The sequence below is a fragment of the Pan paniscus genome, chromosome 1 (assembly GCF_029289425.2).
Source record: "Pan paniscus chromosome 1, NHGRI_mPanPan1-v2.0_pri, whole genome shotgun sequence".
Taxonomy (NCBI): Eukaryota; Metazoa; Chordata; class Mammalia; order Primates; family Hominidae; genus Pan; species Pan paniscus.
In genome coordinates this window covers 176,161,447-176,180,042 of record NC_073249.2, presented here as the reverse complement: position 1 = coordinate 176,180,042, position 18,596 = coordinate 176,161,447, and the positions used below count along the sequence as shown (strand labels likewise).

The following is an 18,596-nucleotide window of genomic DNA, read 5'->3' as shown; positions in this document are numbered from 1 at the left end:
AAAAATGTGGTATGCCCACACAATGGAATATCATTCAGTCTTAAGGAATAAAATACGGATTACATGTGGCAACACAGATGAACCTTAAAAACATGCCATTCTATTTTCTGTTACTTTATTTTAGAATTCTGAAAATTAGCCTATGTAGGGAGAGGTAACACAACAAAAACAAATTTGTACCCATTAAACATTAAGATTTAAACAGACTCTCCATGTTTATTAAACACTCTACAGTATACATAGGAAGATCATTGTGCTGTGTTTAAATTACATTATATTTCTTTTTTTTTTTTTTTTTGAGATGGAGTCTTGCTCTGTCACCCAGGCTGGAGTGCAGTGGTGCGATCTTGGCTCACTGCAACCTCCGCCTCCTGGGTTCAAGCAATTCTCCTGCCTCAGCCTCCCGAGTAGCTGGGATTACAGGCACATGTCACCATGCCCGGCTAATTTTAAGTAGAAACTGGGTTTCAACGTTAGCCAGGCAGGTCTTGAACTCCTGACCTCAGGTGATCCACCCACCTCAGCCTCCCAAAGTGCTGGGATTACAGGCGTGAGCCACTGCACCTGGCAAATTACATTATATTTCTTATATAAAATTGTTGCACACTGGCCAGGCATGGTGGCTCACGCCTGTAATTCCAGTACTTTGGGAGGCCAAGGTGGGCAATCACAAGGTCAGGAGTTCAAGACCAGCCTGGCCAACATGGTGAAACCCTCTCTACTAAAAATAAAACAATTAGCTGGGTGTGGTGGCACACATCTGTAATCCCAGCTATTCGGGAGGCTGAGGTAGGAGAATCGCTTGAACCTGGGAGGCGGAGGTTGCAGTGAGCTGAGATCGTGCCACTGCACTCCAGCCTGGGTGACAGAGCAAGACTCTGTCTCAAAAACAAACAAACAAACAAAAAAAACTGTTGCATACAAAGAAAATAATTATTTGAAGAAGTTTAATATTTAAAATGCATTGTGCTACATAACTTGTGATTATTAATGAAATGTAAAAACAAAAACAACAAAAATTCAAACCCAATAGCAACCATTAACTATTTTCCCTTCCCTCCAGCCAGATGCCCCAGAGACTTGCCTACTCTGGGCATTTGATATAAACGTAATTATATAATATGTGGCTTTTTGTGTTTAGTTTCTTTCATTTAGCATGTTTTTAAGGTTCATTAACATTGTCATATGTATCTGTATTTCATTCCATTTTTTTATGACTGAAAATATTCCATCGTATGGATATACCACATTTTGTTTATCCATTCATTCATTAGTGGACTTCCACATTTTGGCTATTATGAACCATCTCCTATAAACATTCACATACACATTTTTGTATGGATGCATGTTTTCAATTCTCTTGTTACATATCTAGGAGTAGAATTGCTGGGTCAGATAGATGGTAACCATGTTTAACATGTTGAGGAACTATCAAACTTTTTCCACAGCTACTACATTATGTCATAATTCCACCAGCAATGTGTAATAGTTCTCATTTCTCAACATCCTTGCCAATACAACACTTGTCACTGTCACCTTTTTTTTTTCCAGACAGTTTCACTCTGTCGCCCAGGCTGGAGTGCAGTGGCACGATCTCAGCTCACTGCAGCCTCCATCTCCTGGGTTCAAGTGATTCTCATGCCTCAGCCTCCCCAGTAGCTGAGACTGCAGGCATGCACCACAATGTCCACTTCACTTTTGTGTTATTAGTAGAGATGGGTTTCACCATGTTGCCCAGGCTGGTCTCAAACTCCTGACCTCAAGTGATCCGCTGGCCTTGGCCTCCCAAAGTACTGGGATTACCGACATGAACCACTGCATACAGCCTACCTTTTAAAATTCTAGCCATCCTAGTGGTGTGAAGGGGTAGTTCATTTTGCTTTTTTCTTTTTTTGAGACAGAGTTTCTCTCTTGTTGCCCAGGCTGGAGTGCAATGGCGCGATCTCGGCTAACCACAACCTCCACCTCCCGGGTTCAAGCAATTCTCCTGCCTCAGCCTCCCAAGTAGCTGGGATTATAGGCATGCACCACCACGCCCGGCTAATTTTGTATTTTTAGTAGAGATGGGGATTCTCCATGTTGGTCAGGCTCGTCTTGAACTCCCAACCTCAGGTGATCTGCCCGCCTCGGCCTCCCAAAGTGCTGGGACTATAGGCGTGAGCCATCGTGCCTGGCCATTTTTCTTTGTTTTAATTGACAAATAATAATTGTGTATATTTATGGGGTACAAAGTGATGTTTTGATATATGTATACATTATGAAATGATTAAATTAAGCTAATTAACATATCCAGCAGGCCAGGTGTGGTGGCTGACACCTGTAATCCTTTGGGAGGCCCAGGCGGGCAGATCACTTGAGCCCAGGTGTATCAGACCAGCCTGGGCAACATGGTGAAACCTCATCTCTACAAAAAATACAAAAATTAGCTGTGCATTGTGGCACATACCTGTAGTCCCATCTACTCAGGTGGCTGAGATGGGAGGATCAATGGAACCCGGGAGTTCGAGCATGCAGTGAGCCTTGATTGTGCCACTGCACTGCAGACTGGGTAAGAAAACAACAACAACCCCCACATATCCAGCACTTCAAGTATTTACTGTGTGTGTGTGTGTGTGTGTGTGTGTGTGTGTGTGTGTGTGTGTGTGTTGGGAACATTTAAATTCTAATCTTTTAGCAATTTTGAAATATATAACACATTACTAAATATAGTCACCCTGCTGTACGAAAGACCATTAAAATTTATTCCTCCTGTCAAACTGAAACTCTGTATCCTTTGACCAACATCTCCGCTTTCCTCATTCTTACCCGTCCACACCCCACCACCAGCCTCTGGTAATCACTGTTCTCCTCTCTACTTCTATGAGTTTGACTTTTCTAGAATTCATATATAAGTGAGACCATGTTTATTCACTTAGCATGCTGTCCTCCAGGTCTTCCCATGTTGTTCCAAATGACAGAAGTTTCTTCTTTTTAAAGGCTGAATAGTATTCTGTTGTATATATTCATATATACCACATGATCTCTATCCATGTATTCACTGATGAACACTTACATTGCTTCCATATCTTGCTTATTGTGAACAATGCTTCAATGAATACTGGAATGCAGGTATCTCTTTAACACACTGATTTCAATTTCTTTGGATTTTTTATTTGCATTTCCCTAATGACTAAAGATGTTGGGCAACTTTTCATTTGCTTATTGGCTGTTTGCATATCTTCTCCTGAGAAATGTCTATTCAGATCTTTGCCAATTTTCAATTAGATTATTTGTCTTTTTATTATTGAGTTGTAAGAGTTCTTTATATATCCTAGATACAAGTCTCTTATCAATATACAATTTGGAAATATTTTCTTCCATTCTTTAAATTGTCATGTCATTTTACTGATGATGCCCTCTGAGGCACTAAAGTTTTTAATTTTGATGAAGTTCAAATAACCTATTTTTCCTTGTTTGTAGTTTTAGCGTCCTAACTGAGAAACCATTACCTAACCCAAAAACCACGAAAAATTTTTCCTGTTTTCTTCTATGAGGTTTACAGTTTTAAGTCTTAGATTTGGATCTGTGATTTAAGTTAATTTTTCTTTCTGTCTGGTGTGAGGGAACAGTCCAATTTCATTCTTGTGCAAGTAGATATCTAGTTGTCCCAGCACCATATGTTGAATTTTCTTGGTAATCTTGCTGAAAATTAATTGACCATAAATGTAAGGGTTTCTTTCTAGGTTCTCAATTCTAGTGCACTGATCTATCTGTCTATCCTTATGCTGGTTCCACAGTCTTAATACTCATATGGAATTTTAATTCACTTAACACAAGTAAAGCTAATGACATCAAATTAGTATCATTTACATTTATTATCTCTCAATATTATAAAATCTTATGTATTAGAAAGCCTTGTTATGTATATATAATTTACTTTTACAATCTTATTGTAGCATATGCATATAAGGTAAAAGTCTACTTTAAGATAAAAAATAAAATTTATTATTCATTAAAAAATTGATTTATAGAAATTCAAACACCATGGCAACAGAAAACGCTATTTCAACCCTGAGCCCTTTAAGTAATACCTTAAGGATTAAAAGATTACTTACATTTCTCACAGCAACATATTTACACATTTACTTATACAGTCACTGCCTACAGACTAGCACACACCCCTCTCTCTCACACACCCACATAAATGGTTCAATTGAAGCACATGAGATTTCTAAATTCCCATATAATGACCAAATTTTAGAGTCAATATTTGAAATAAGAATTATCAACAGAAATCAAGACTCTTAAGATATTTACTATATTTCTGATATTTCAAATTTCAAGCAAAGTGATCTATATGTATATATGTCATTATAAAAAAAACTGACCAGCAAAAAAACAGCAGCCTTTAAAAATACCTTATTAAGATTTCCTTGTTTAGGATATGAGGAATAAGGGAAACATCTCCCGATTCAACAGCAATGAACTGATATTTAAATGATACGCTTTTCTTATGATGATGATAATTATAGGACATTATAAACATACCTCTTAGGAGGAATTATTTCACATTTTCATTAGGCAAAGGCAGGCATGTAAATATAATGTGCCTTTGATAACAGAACACCAAAAGGACTAGAAACAAATGCTAATAGCATATTTTGAATTTCAGCTACATAACCTGTAACTCTAATATTTGCTCTTGAAATTGAGTTTTCATTAAAAAAATCAGGAATCTTACTAATTATCTCACTTATAATTAATTTAAATGTGATTTTCTTTATAAGTTTTCCTTCATAGTAATGATTATGGATCTCTTCTATAACACTATAGCCAGGAAAAAAAAAAAACCCACAAAGGTCTCCAAACCAAAACTTTATTAAGTATTTGCTATGGTAACTACCATAACGTGATAACAATATACCTACAAAAAGTTATGGCATGTAGGCCAGGCTTGGTGGCTCACACCTGCAATCTCAGCACTTTGGGAGGCCGAGGTGGGCGGATCACCTGAGGTCAGGAGTTCGAGACTAGCCTGGCCAACATGGTGAAACCCCATCTCTACTAAAAAATACAAAAAAAAAAAAAAAAAAAATGGCCAGGCGTAGTGGTGGGCACCTGTAGTCCCAGCTACTCGGGAGGCTGAGGTGGAGAACTGCTTGAACCCAAGAGGTGGAGGTTGCAGGGAGCCAACACAGTGCCACTGGACTCCACCTTTGGCGACAGAGCGAGACTGTCTCAAAAAAAAAATTATGGCATGTATTAAATTGATAGATTCTAACTGTCAGCAAAATAGAAGGAAAGAGGCTAAGAAAGTCAATGTGTAAAACAAAATTTTCTATTCATCTGAATAAAGCTCTAGTTACACATAGATTCTTAACTTTCCTAAATACTTTAAAGATTGTTGGTTGGGCACGGTGGCTCAAGTCTGTAATCTCAGCACTTTGGGAGGTTGAGGCAGGTGGATCACCAGAGGTCAGGAGTTCGAGACCAACCTGCCCAACATGGTGAAACCCCATCTCTACCAAAAATACAAAAATTAGCCAGGCATGGTTGCATGCACCTGCAACCCCAGCTACTCAGGAGGCTGAGGCAGGAGAATCGCTTGAACCTGGGAGGTGGAGGTTGCAGCGAGCAGAGATTGCACCATTGCACTAAAAAAAAAAAATCATCCAGTGGTGCCACCTTGGATAGACATCCACTGTATTAACATCTAAAGGAGGCTTATTTCCAGCAGAGAACAAAAGGGGAATTATATAAATGAATACAAATTAATCCTCTGGGAATGTGTCATTTAACTATACATTTAAGAGGTCCCACAGGTATATAAAAATTCTAGAGTTGCTTATCTTTAAAATCTATAAAATGGAGGGTCCATCTCTTTTATAATATATATGATTTCTCTCTATAAGACAAAGTTTTTTTGTTTTTGATTTTGTTTTCCCTGAGACAGAGTCTCGCTCTTGTCACCCAGGCTGGAGTGCAGTGGCGCGATCTTGGCTCACTTGCAACCTCCGCCTCCTGGGTTCAAGTGATTCTCCTGTCTCAGCCTCCTGAGTAGCTGGGATTACAGGAACCCAAGACCACACCTGGCTAATTTTTGTACTTTTAGTAGAGACAGGGTTTTGCCATGTTGGCCAGGCTGGTCTTGAACTCCTGACCTCAGGTGATCCATTCGCCTCGTCCTCCCAAAGTACTGGGATTACAGGCGTGAGTCACCGTGCTCGGCCTTTTTTTTTTTTTTTTTAAACTACTTGGTATTAAATGGCTAGGCAAGGGAAATTCTATCAATATTATTTAAGATTCTCCACATGGACAACTTGAAAACAATTCAAATTATATAAGTCAAATAGGAAATCATGGCACCTTGATTTCTAACAATGGAAGAGGTATTACATGTGTAAGATAGAATCTTATTTTGAACATTGCCTAGCTCTCTCATTCCATAGTGTAATCCTGGATTTCCTCTGGAGTATATCTTATGCTCCTCTCCCAAAATACATAAAAAATAAGGTTTATACTTTCCCAAGCAAAGGTAACTTAATGCTATATATCCTCCCAGAAACAGGCCTAATTTTCCTTTATACAGTCTTTCCTTGTTTTGGAGGGAGAAAATGTTCTCTTGGGTGCCTACAGTCATGTCAAAAGCTTTACTAGGTTACTGTCTCAGCTTCTTCTGGGATTAGTCAAATCACATTTATTTCTTCATTAGATTCTTTTTAATCAACCCCAACAAACATTTGCCTTTGATTGTTATGCCTCAATTACTTAAACTTTGTGGGTATTTGACTTTGCAGCATCAAGTTTTTAGGAAATTATAATCATAATCAATATGTGGAATAGCTGTAGCCAAAACAGAAAAAGATTCCTTCCTAGCCTTCATCTAAATGGATACCATATATCTCTGGATACTATGGACTAAAACTGTACTGGCATTTTTTTTAAATTCTATTTTGAACTCTAAGTACAAACAGAATTGGTTTCTCTGTGTCACTCATGGGACTTTCCCAGTATTATTCTTTTCCAAAGTACCTTCTTTCCTCACGCTTCCTTCCTTCATTCTTTTCCATCAAGTGTCCATGTTCAGTATTATTTTTCCTACTGCCCTCCCTCCACCCCCATGCATTAGCTGTAAGTAGATGTAAAGCTTGGTGTAAGTCCAAAAATTTTATGATCAAAATATATACTTAGCAAATTGTTTGGCTAAATCTTTCATGTAGGATGAAAGATTATTACCACAATTCATTAGCAAATTATAGACTTTGAAATGTAGGCAGACAAATATTTGGCCCTGTATCAATCAATTTGGACCAGCTGGGTAGAAATTCACACAATCCCAGGAAACCTGGGAAGTGAGGTGCTCTTTCATTTTTCATTCACTTGAAACATTAAAGAAAAATTATCATTCTATAAAAATGTCCACTTTTCAAGATTTCAGCAAACAATTTTAGAATAGGTCTTATTTTCAGCCAATCACTACTTTAGTGACCAATAAACTAATTTTTCTTGCAATTGATTGTGGAAGAATAGTGCCTAATGCATACAGGGACACTCTAATACTTAGCCATGATAATCCAGTTTAAAAAACTAAATATTTAATAACAGTTCTATTGCTTTTAAAAGTTGGGGGGCTGTACTATAGACATTAAATAAGCCCAGAAACTAATTTTGCAGTTATTCATGATAAATAATATCATTAACATTCTCTCTCTGGGCCCCCCTAGCATACTGAGGTGACCCTGTACAAAGATTCTGATTGATCCTATGTCTGTCTGTTTTGGTTAAGCTGCAGGGCCGTATATAGGAACAGCTGCACTTTGGGAGCAACTTAAAACAAATTTCATCTTAGTGGCATCTAATCCAGTGCTTGGTACAAGACTCATGGAAAAGTCAGTGTCAAAATTAAACAATGCCGGCTTTGCAATGAGCAGATGCTTTTGCCTTGCAGCTGTAAAACCCTAGAACAATCCAGTACTCTACTGTCTGGTCACGCAATGACCACAAAGCAAGGAATACATTTTGTCATTTATATAAAATGTTTACTACAAGCTTTTAAAATCTTTTTTCTCTAAAAAAAAAAGTTTTTCAAAATAATAATAGGAGTACACTGAGGGTAATAAGGTACTATACTATAGCCCTATATTGAGCAGCAGGATTTTTTAAAAGAATATTTATCACAAAAAATATGTTTGAAAAAGAAAAACTCCTTAACTGTATAACACTGAGTCATACACAAGACACATTAGACAAAAGAAAAATTACCATAACCAGATGTTTGAAGAGGTTGTAACCAAATAACCTTTGGCATATAAAGATAAACATGTAAATAATTTTCTACATGCAGGCCTTATCTTAATATGCCAAGTCTTGATCCAGCTTATATTTATGAGCACTTTATATTCACTTACCCATCCTTTGGTTTAATTTCTTGTGTGTGTGTGTGTGTGTGTGTGTGTTTTACAGAGGGTTGGGGAGGAATGAAGAGGTTGGTTACTATTTCTTATCTTAGGACTAGAAGATAGTTAAACGTTAAAATAGTTCTCAGCTTAAGTAATGTGGTACTCACCACATCTATGAAGAAATTATAGCCTTTCCCAACACATACCCTAGGAAAATAACCTTGTCTCTGGCATTCAGGAATCTAGGAGTTAATATTTTAATACTGAAAAAGAAAAACCTCTTCTTCATGCATGAGGAGCACTGTCTCTGTGAAACCAAAGAATCAGCCCCATCTAAGTAAGTGACTACATGGTCATGATCAATCCACTTTTGCTAACTGAGGTTCTGCCTTTAAAGATAGCTTTTTATTGTACCTACAAGAAAGAAATCTAGTACCTTTACCTTTATTTTAAATGGTCTGCTGCAAAAAATTTTTTGCAGTGAGTTTTTCTTAATCTTTCATATTTTTTCTTGAAATGTTTTTCTCCCCAAGGATATCAATTCATTAATGCCTCATTACTTACAAATTTCATTGTATATTTTGCTGGTGGAAGGTTTGGGAATTCTCCTTATATCCCTCCTCACCCTATAACTTACATTTCAATGAGCACTCCCAAAGTATGAGTACATTAATATGAATAAAATTTTATTTTAAATATATAAAAGGCATGCTACCTTCTTAAATGAAGTCTTTAAGAAATAAAAAAGATTTTTGGGGTTGCTTGTGCATTTCTGTGTTTTATTTTCTAAAAATGTAATTAAAACTTATTGACATAAAAAGCTTATTGATGCAATATGCCTTTTAAAATATAAATTCTAGACATTAACTTGAAGAGACGATCCAAACTTTAAGAAGACTATGAAACATTTACAATTATCATGATGAACTATTGGTATGACTTTGTTGTATTCTTTGATAATAGCTATAATTAAAATTAAAATGAACATGGTGGCGGTAATATATGCCATCAAACAAAAGTAAACAATGCCACTAAAATATATCACAAGAATTAAATTTAGAACTACAAAAACATAAAAAGCAGGTGATGTATATTCCTAAATTTGATTCCTTGTATCCTAACCCACATAGTTTACAATAAGAACTAATTATTTCACAGTCTTAGTATTCCAAATTACAGTACTATACATGAACAGCTTTAAGGATAAGGAATAACTATAAATTTGTACAAACTGGACAGGTTTTTTTAATCTCATAACTTTGGTTAATAATCAGAATTATGATAACAGAACTGTGTGAAAATATTGTTTGAAAGCATATTCCAAAGTAAGATTATTAATTATACAACTGCAATTCACACTTAATGTACTTTATTACATTACATATTTTTATAGGACCATCTAGAGATTTGCAAAAAATGGTTGGCTCAAATAAATGGTTCTCTTTTAAGTGCATTTTATCCCTTTAGGTTCACACAATAACAGCAATATATTTTTAAAGTATATATTTTACTCAAAAAATACATAAGTAAGTCACAAACCAAAAGCTAACAGATGTGTGACTTCTAATTAGTTATAATAATCTCTGCTTCAATGCCATTAGAATGAGCCTTCCTTTTCTTTTGAAAACTAAAAAAGCTTTCCTTTGAATTTTAAACTGTCAGGGTGCTTCAAAGTCAATGTACAAAATCTGCTTTGATTAAAATTTTAGACATCTACAGTGATAACTTTATGAAAGGAAAATATTAAATTATAATTATCCTAAACAGACACAGTCTTGTGAAACTAACCCTACATTCATGTTAAAACACAAAGAGTTGAATATAATGAATTTGATTCATCCTCGGACACAAAGCTTCACCACAGTAAACTCAGTCAACTGTTGCTCTTGCGCCTATATTCATGGTGCTTAAATAGCGCACTTTAAAACAAAAAAAACTCCAATTGGCTTTTCATACATCCACCCTCCCCAAAAATAACGCACTTGAAAAACTCAAATGATATGAAAGGCTTCAAGGCCTCTTTTCTCCCTTTCATACCCCCCCTTTTTTTTTTATTTCTGTTTGCAGTAATCTGCCTTTCTCTTTCTCATTGCTACAGAGCAAGCGAGGAGGCTCAGAGCTTTGAAAAGGGGGCTCAGTGTGTAATGGGTCCACTAGAATTAATTTACTTGCACCAAATCCATTGAGCACAGAGGTTCTTTTCCCCCCTCTCTCTCTCTCTTCTCAAATCATTTGGAGTCGAACGCAGCCCCCGGCCTTTGTAATTCTAGTAAAGCACTTAAAGTGCACAGTAGGTGTTCATGAGGACCATCTGGTCAAAAGCAAAACAAGCTGCTGATTTTGCCTTTGAATAGAATGAAGCAAGTGTGAATTAGTCTCTTCAATTAGCACTATTACAACCTGTCAAGTGCATATTGTAAAACAGGATTATTACAGTATTGGTCACCAGTGCAATTATTTACTCTCTGCCTTTTCTTGCATATAAAAAAATCTTATGTTTATTAGTTTCTGATAACTGAACGTAATTTCTCTTAACCCAGGCATTTCAAAACTACCAACACATAAATCACAGATGATGAAATGTGGTCAGCTATCATGTTTGATACACATATCTTAAGTAACAAAAGGCTAAAGACTGTTCTTAATTCTTAAAATGTCATTGCTTCTATCGTCTTGAAATGCAGGTAGACAAATACTTATATGGGCCAAAAAAGATATCCAATCCAGATTATTCTAAAATAGTTCCAGAGAGGGGAAAAGACTTGTCAGTTCCAAAGAGCTGCATTATAAATATTAAATTTATTACTTCAGGGGATAATTTGTTAAGAATCACAGGAAACCTCAATATTTATAAAATGATCCCTACTGATTTATATTCATTTGAAGTGGTATGATTTCAACAGATCTCAGTTTTCAAATGCAACTTGAAACTAATAATATATATGCATATTTAAAAGATGCATAATCGTCTTTTCTGAAAGCTGAATAAAGGCTTGAATTCACTGCCCAGTTGCAGAAGAAATTATCTCTTTCATTCTTGCTAAAATGTCATTCATGATTTCAAATTTTAAAAAATCAAACTATAATATATGTTAATTAAATTGGTTCATTCTAATTGATCCAATATATGCCATTTATCTTGCAGTAAAAACAAACCACTTACACTTTTAATTAAATAAGCACACAACTTAATTTACCCTCTTGCATATGCACATTCTCAGTTACCCTACTCTTACTTCAGTTCTGTGCCAGCAACCCCAACCCTCCCCATACTGGAAAACAAAACAAACAAACCAAAAAAAACACCCAATACTTTAAAACATTTACAGAAAGGCCATGTTAGTTAAGGAGTTATAGTCAACCCACTACTAGAACATCAATAATTAGCACAATCTGTGAAAGACTACATATTTTAATTACTGTTACTGGCCACCAGCATTAAAGGAGAATAGTCCAAAATATACGCTAGTCAAGCAAGTTAAGAAAGTAGCAAGTAGAAAAATAGACACAACACACAAAATCCGACGTTAGGTTCAAATGTTCAGAATCAGAGTTAGCCTTATGATTATTTAGCCCAGATTATTTTTAAGGATTGGTATAATCTATGTATTTAGTTCATTCAGTTCCTGAGACTTATTCAACTCTATTGGCTTCCCATTTAATCACTACTTTGTACAACACTGTAATAGTACTGAAATGTTTTACTACTCCCTGCAAGATATATCTTTATAGGTTGCCAATTTTCCCCTTTCATGCCATTAAGAACTAAATCAACATTAATAAGAACAGTGAGAATTCTGAGGTAAAGTGAAACTTGGAAGAGGATTTAAATAATTCCAATAGCTATTCATCATGCTTCTTGCTGTAACAGATAAGTAATACTCCATAATTCTGCACTAAAAATACTTAGGTTTCTTATTGTTATTCTGGGTCATGTGTATATTCCTTAAATTTATATGACATCTACAAAGAAAACAATATTTTGCCTAACAGAAGCTTCTGCAGTAGTAAGGCCGATAACAAAGAATCAGTTTCCAACAAAAGTTGGCTTGATTTCAGAGACTTCATATCCTTTTCCACACCTGGGTTTTGGATTTGCTGAAAGCAAATCAATCTTTTTTTCCCCTTAATTTAACCCACCCCAAGTGCATTTGTAACCACAGATCTTTAATAGTATTAGTGAGAATTACTAGAATCTGCACCATAAACTGTTGACAAATCTGAATTCTCAGCATAAAAAAAATTCATTAAAATAAGGTAAGCCTGTTTAAATTTAAGGAAACTCACAATTTTAAAGTGTGACAAATAGTTAATTTAGGACCCAAAAAGGTTGAAAAGACAGACTATCACAGAGTTACTGTCACATTCTTTGATATTTTTTACAAGCTGTTTGGTCATAATGGAAAACAGAAAAGATTTTTCGACTTTAAGACTACTAGCAACTCTCTCCATTCTGACCTTTTTATACTGTCACTGCTTTCTCCCCAACCAGGAGGATAATGTAACTGGAAGGATTTGTACAGAGTTTTAAAAAAACAAAATCAAAATGAAAACCCTCAATAACTAACTGGCTTAAATTAAAATCTAGAGCACCTAAAGGACACAAGTCATGCATTGTGAGGCAGCAGACCACAAAGCCAGAATGAACAAACACTTGTACAACTCTTGGTTTATCACCATTAACTTGCAATGACCATATGGTCATTGAATAGTTTATTTGAAATTCAAACTGCATTTTAGTTCTATTTTCTAACTCAGTATTTTAAAAAAATGTACTTTGTTCTAATTAAAAGTTGAAATCATAGTGCCTTTTTCAATCCTGTTTCATTTAATAGAAATTTCCCTCTGGGTGAAAAATAGTGCAAAGTTTTCTTTTAAAAATGCAAGGCTTTCAAAAATTAAAATATATATATATATATAATACACTAAAAAAATGACCAGGAACCTTTGTGTTTTGAACATTTTTTCCTTTCCCTCAATTATATTAGTCAGGATTTATTCTTGGACCTATTAATACTGAAAAGAAATTCCTGAAACTGGTGAGATAGATTAATTTACAATTTAGCACATATGGTATCATTAAGCTTTCACATTAATAAAAGACAAATACTAACATTATAAAATAAAACTACAAAATAGTTTCACAATTATATTTTTATCTTGATGCAATCAAACTAACGTTCCAATCATGCAACAAGAAAAAATGTACATACTTAAGTGTCATTGTGGATTGAATAGCTGTAGATAAGGGCACTTTGTCCTTCACCTGAAACTACCCCCTCCATCACAGGTGTTCCGCAAGTTGAAGCAGAAAAGTCACAGAACTAGGCCCAGAGAGGTCCCACATCCTTTATCTAAGTTGTACAGAATAAAACAGCCTATGTGTACCCGTCTACTCACAGAGAAGCAAGTGACATAAGTAGCAACTGCATTTATTTGTTCCTGGCAAACTAGCATTTAAAAATATTATTTTAAATTAACTTAAAGGGAAAAAAAGGAAAAAGGAGAAGAAACCAAATTCTTGACAAGAAATACATAAGAATATCTGTCTTTGCAAAAATATTTCTGGAACATTTTTAAAATGACATTTAGAAAATGGTATAAAAAAGATTTACTGTTTTTAAGTCCTTGAAGCTTAAGATATATTTGATAATCTACATAGCAGGCCACGGAGAACAGTTTCAGCCAACTGTGGCACACAATGGCACATTTACAGAATTTTAAATATTTCTTTTAATAATTGATGTAGTCATTTTGAATCATTCTGCATAGGATATCAGGTGTGAGCAGATTGCATTAACGCTGCTTAAACATTTCAACTTGTCAGTATGGCCAACTCGATTTCGGAAATATTTGCAGTATTTTCCCATCGAAACAGTAATAAAGGCAAAATAAATATATGCCACTACTTTATAATCACCGAACATTAATGAATATTTTATGTCTTTTTAAATCTCCCTGTTTAATTTAAAAGGGTGAAATTAAGTCTCCTCCCTGCAATATGCCAATTATCTGTAAATCAAACAATAACTTGGCCATTATGCTCCTTTTTGTTAATATAAGAGAAGCTAATTTGAAAACACTGAATAGCATTTTTAGGCTATCTGCTGAATAGTCCTTTCTGCCCTCTTGTGGGAGAAAGCTGAAACACACTCAAATAACAGAAACTAGGGGTGGGGGTTGAGAGGGTGGCAGCAAAATTATGGCTAGAAAATTCAACCCCGAAGGAAAAAAAGGCAAACTATATTTATTCATCATACATTATACTATTCTTCAATTATCAAGCCAGCAATAAAGTGAATTTACCTCTTATCTTTGTCATGTTGGTTAAACTGAAGTTATTTTAAATCTAAATTTCCTTGTTTCATATATTCACATATACAATTTAGATTTTACTATCCTGTAAAATTTCAGATGCTATAATAACTCGGAGATGGAGCCATGGCAAAACATTATTTCTACCAGAAAAACACAAATGATTCTTCAAGGAATTAAGTTTTTTAATTTAGAGAATAAAATACTCATTATGGAGGTTGAAAATGAAATTACAATTTATACATATTTAAAATCCTGAAAAAAAATTAAATAACGCAAACCTACAATTCAGTTTAGGAATCAGATCAGAAAAAAATTTTAAAGAGTTTAGTTTCTAGAGTCAACAAACTATTCAAGTAATCAATGAAGAAAATAAAGCAATGAGTTATTCATGTCAAATTCAGAAGCTGAAATTCATTAACACAATATAAAAAAGGAAACCATTAATAGTCTACAGAAACAGTTCATATATTTCTGAAAGAAAACACTAGGGTGAAAACTGGTTCTTTCAAAATGACATTAAGTGACTATTTTAAGCAATGTAGTCTAAGAAAAACATTATAAAATAATCCAAGATTAAGCATGATTAATTCTCTTTAGAAAAATTAGTAGACAAATGACTGTTGCTTTCATAACTTATAAGGTGTAATGCAACATAGTCATCATTTCAATGTTTCTAAACACAAGTCCTGTCATAGCCTTAAATGTTCCCCCCACCCTCCATGAAGATAGAATTACTAGCTTTTAGATGGGTGGGGCCCAAGGCATACCAACAAGGTACCTCTTCTCTCTTGGGGGAGGTTCTCTTTTGAAACAGTGGCCTTGGTTGGTCGTGTTGAAGAAAATACTGACACTATAAATAGACTCTTCTCATATTCTAAGCTAAAAGACAGTCTCCAACAGAATCTTAGGCATACTGCCCAAGGGCAGGATGGAGCTGCTTAAGAAAAGTCCCCTCAAATTCCTTTTAGAAACAGGCAGAGTACACAATATAAATAATTATTTGAGAGCAACCTTTCAAATAAAATATAAGCATCCTCCAAAATGAATGTTGTCAACAATTTCCAAAGTAGTATTTTGAATAATGACTATAAAACCATGAAATATATTACATAATAATCAGTTATTTTTAAGCAGCGTTTCAAGTTGACTAGTTTAAAAATTATCAAGAGTTCCCATTTACATCTTTCTAGGTCAAGTCATTTAGTATATCTACAGTAATCATTGATGCTCCAGTTAATTAAAATTTAAGAACCCAATAATGAAACATAAAGAGAATTTCCAACCAGAACAGATAAGCCCTCTTTAACAGGGTCAACATTAGCTATAATGAGCTACCTTTATTTCTTAGCTGTGAGACATAACTCACCTCTTGAATAGTACTGCTTCCTGAGAAGTTCAGGTTGTACTCCCGCTGGACTTCTCGGTGGGTGATGATCAGCATGAAGTTTTGATTTAATGACTCCTGCAGGGCACTGAAAGGGTTGAAAGAAAAACAAGGAACTCAGAGATGAACAAGTTCTAGCTTGCTTTACAGCTAGCTGCAAAAACCCCAGGAGTACCCTAACCTCCACACAGGCATGTCTGGGCCCAATGTTATCATATTTTCAGCTCCTAAAGGCAAGAGAACACACTGAGAACAACCAAGGGGAGCTAACCTGTTAACTCTTTCTCTACCAAGGTGTTTTTAAATTTCAAGTCTAAATGCTTTGTATACTTAAGAATTTTCTACAAGTCATAGGCTAATTCATAATATCTGCATATGTATCTCCTCCAACAAAGCTGTCAATTATATCAACTCCAAATATGCTACTAAAATGTATATTCAAAGACTCTGGTTCAATTCCAAGTGAAATAGCTGTTCTAGAATAACAGAAGTATGAAACTATTATTTATATTCATGAATCCGATTTCAGTCAAAATTCAGAAGATATTGAAATCTACAGAACTTCAATTGCTATGTAAAAATTCATTCAAAATAATTGTGCTTTCACTTAGGACTCAGTAATACACAGAATTTAGAAACTGGAGAAATCATAGCAACATTTTGTAAAGCCTATAACAAAGTTCCAAAATTTAGAAATTTATCAGAACCATGAAGAGTATATGAAATTAGTGAAAAAATCAAGAAATGTAAGTCATGGTTCTATTTTTATCTCCTCCTGGAACTGTCAATTATATCAAATTCCAAATATGCTACTAAAAGGTATACTCAAAGACTCTGGTTCAATTACAAGTGAAATACAGAAGTATTAAACTAATATTAAATGAGTATTAAACTAATATTAGAAATATTATTTTCATCAGTATTGAAAATAAAGACCTATCATCAGTATGCCTGAATAATTTCTACTGCCTGTCTCAAGTGTAATTTTGCCATGCCTATGGTACCAGGAAAATATTTTGGGTGTGCTCCATGGTTTTAACCTTCAACTTTCCTCCTTTGCCCATCTGTAACTATGTGACAAATACACACACAACATAAAGATCAGAATTAGACAGATAGGACGGGCACGGTGGCTCACGCCTGTAATCCCAGCACTTTGGCAGGCCGAGGCCAGTGGATCACGAGGTCAGGAGATCAAGACCATCCTGGCTAACACGGTAAAACCCCGTCTCTACTAAAAATGCAAAACATTAGCCAGGTGTGGTGGCGGGCACCTGTAGTCCCAGCTACTTGGGAGGCTGAGGCAGAGGAATGGCATGAACCTGGGAGGCGGAGGTTGCAGTGAGCTGAGATTGTGCCACTGCACTCCAGCCTGGGTGACACAGCGAGACTCTGTGTCAAAAAAAAAAAAAAATTAGGCAGATAATCTGTCTGCCCTATTGTCTTCCATAGCGTTCACAGGTTAATTGTAGACTATACTCAGCAAGCACCAATATATGTATCATGAAATATTAGTAACCAAAATAAAAGAAAATCACACCCAACTAAAATAGAATTTCTTGAAGCAAGGACCTTTGTCATTATATCCATAGAAATTAAGCATAATGGGCTAGGTGCACTGGTGCGCACCTGCAATCCCAGCACTTTGGGAAGCCAAGGCGGGTGGATTGCCTGGACTCAGGAGTTCGAGACCACCCCGGGTAACATGGTGAAACCTCGTCTCTATTAAAATACAAAAAAAAAATTAGCTGGGCGTCGTGCTGGGCTCTGTGGTCCCAGCTACTCGGGAGGCTGAGGCAGGAGAATCACTTGAACCCAGAAGGTGGAGGTTGCAGTGAGCTGAGATGGCACCATTGCACTCCAGCCTGGGCGATAGAGGGAGACACTGTCCCAAAAAAAAGAAAGAAAAAAGAAAAAAAGGAAAAGAAAGAAAAGAAATTAAGCATAATGTGTGGCACACTACAGATATTTATTGCATAATGAATGAATTGTGAATTTCTAGAAGGCAAGAGTCATTCATCTTTGTATCTCACACAGAAATGTTGCCTTCTGGAAACTACCATAGGAGTTAAGACTTTGATTTTATTCATTTATGTATCAACATTAACTTGATGACTTGCATTGTTCCAGGTGCTAAGAAGCTGCGTGCGCCACCACGCCCAGTTAATTTTTGTATTTTTAGTAGAGATGAGGTTTCACTATGTTGGTCACACTGGTCTTGAACTCCCGACCTCGTGATCCACCCACCTCAGCCTCACAAAGTGCTGGGGTTACAGGTGTGAGCCACAGCGCCCGGCCCGCCCCTGGAACATTTTATAAAGAGAACTAGTAAGATATGACTTACATTTACATTTATACAAGATTATTCTGGCTGCTCTGGCCACAGTGAGCAAAGACTGGGGGTAGGGAGAGCAGACAGAAGGCTGGTTCAGGAAAGAAGTGATAGTAGCTTGGACTAAGGTGGTAGAGGCACAGATGAAAAACTGTCAAGTTCAGAATATATTTTAAAGGTGGAA

The 18,596-nt window shown here is 35.7% G+C and overlaps 1 protein-coding gene across 3 annotated transcripts in view; it reads right to left on the bottom strand.

Moving 5' to 3' along the window:
• FAF1 (Fas associated factor 1) overlaps nucleotides 1-18,596 on the bottom strand; it is a 523,666-nt gene that overhangs the window by 248,361 nt on the left and 256,709 nt on the right. For all 3 annotated transcript variants that reach the window (XM_034964946.3, XM_034964954.3, XM_055093088.2), the window contains exon 7: nucleotides 16,063-16,168. In XM_034964946.3, coding sequence (XP_034820837.1) covers nucleotides 16,063-16,168 — 106 coding nt within the window. The remainder of the gene's footprint in view (nucleotides 1-16,062; nucleotides 16,169-18,596) is intronic.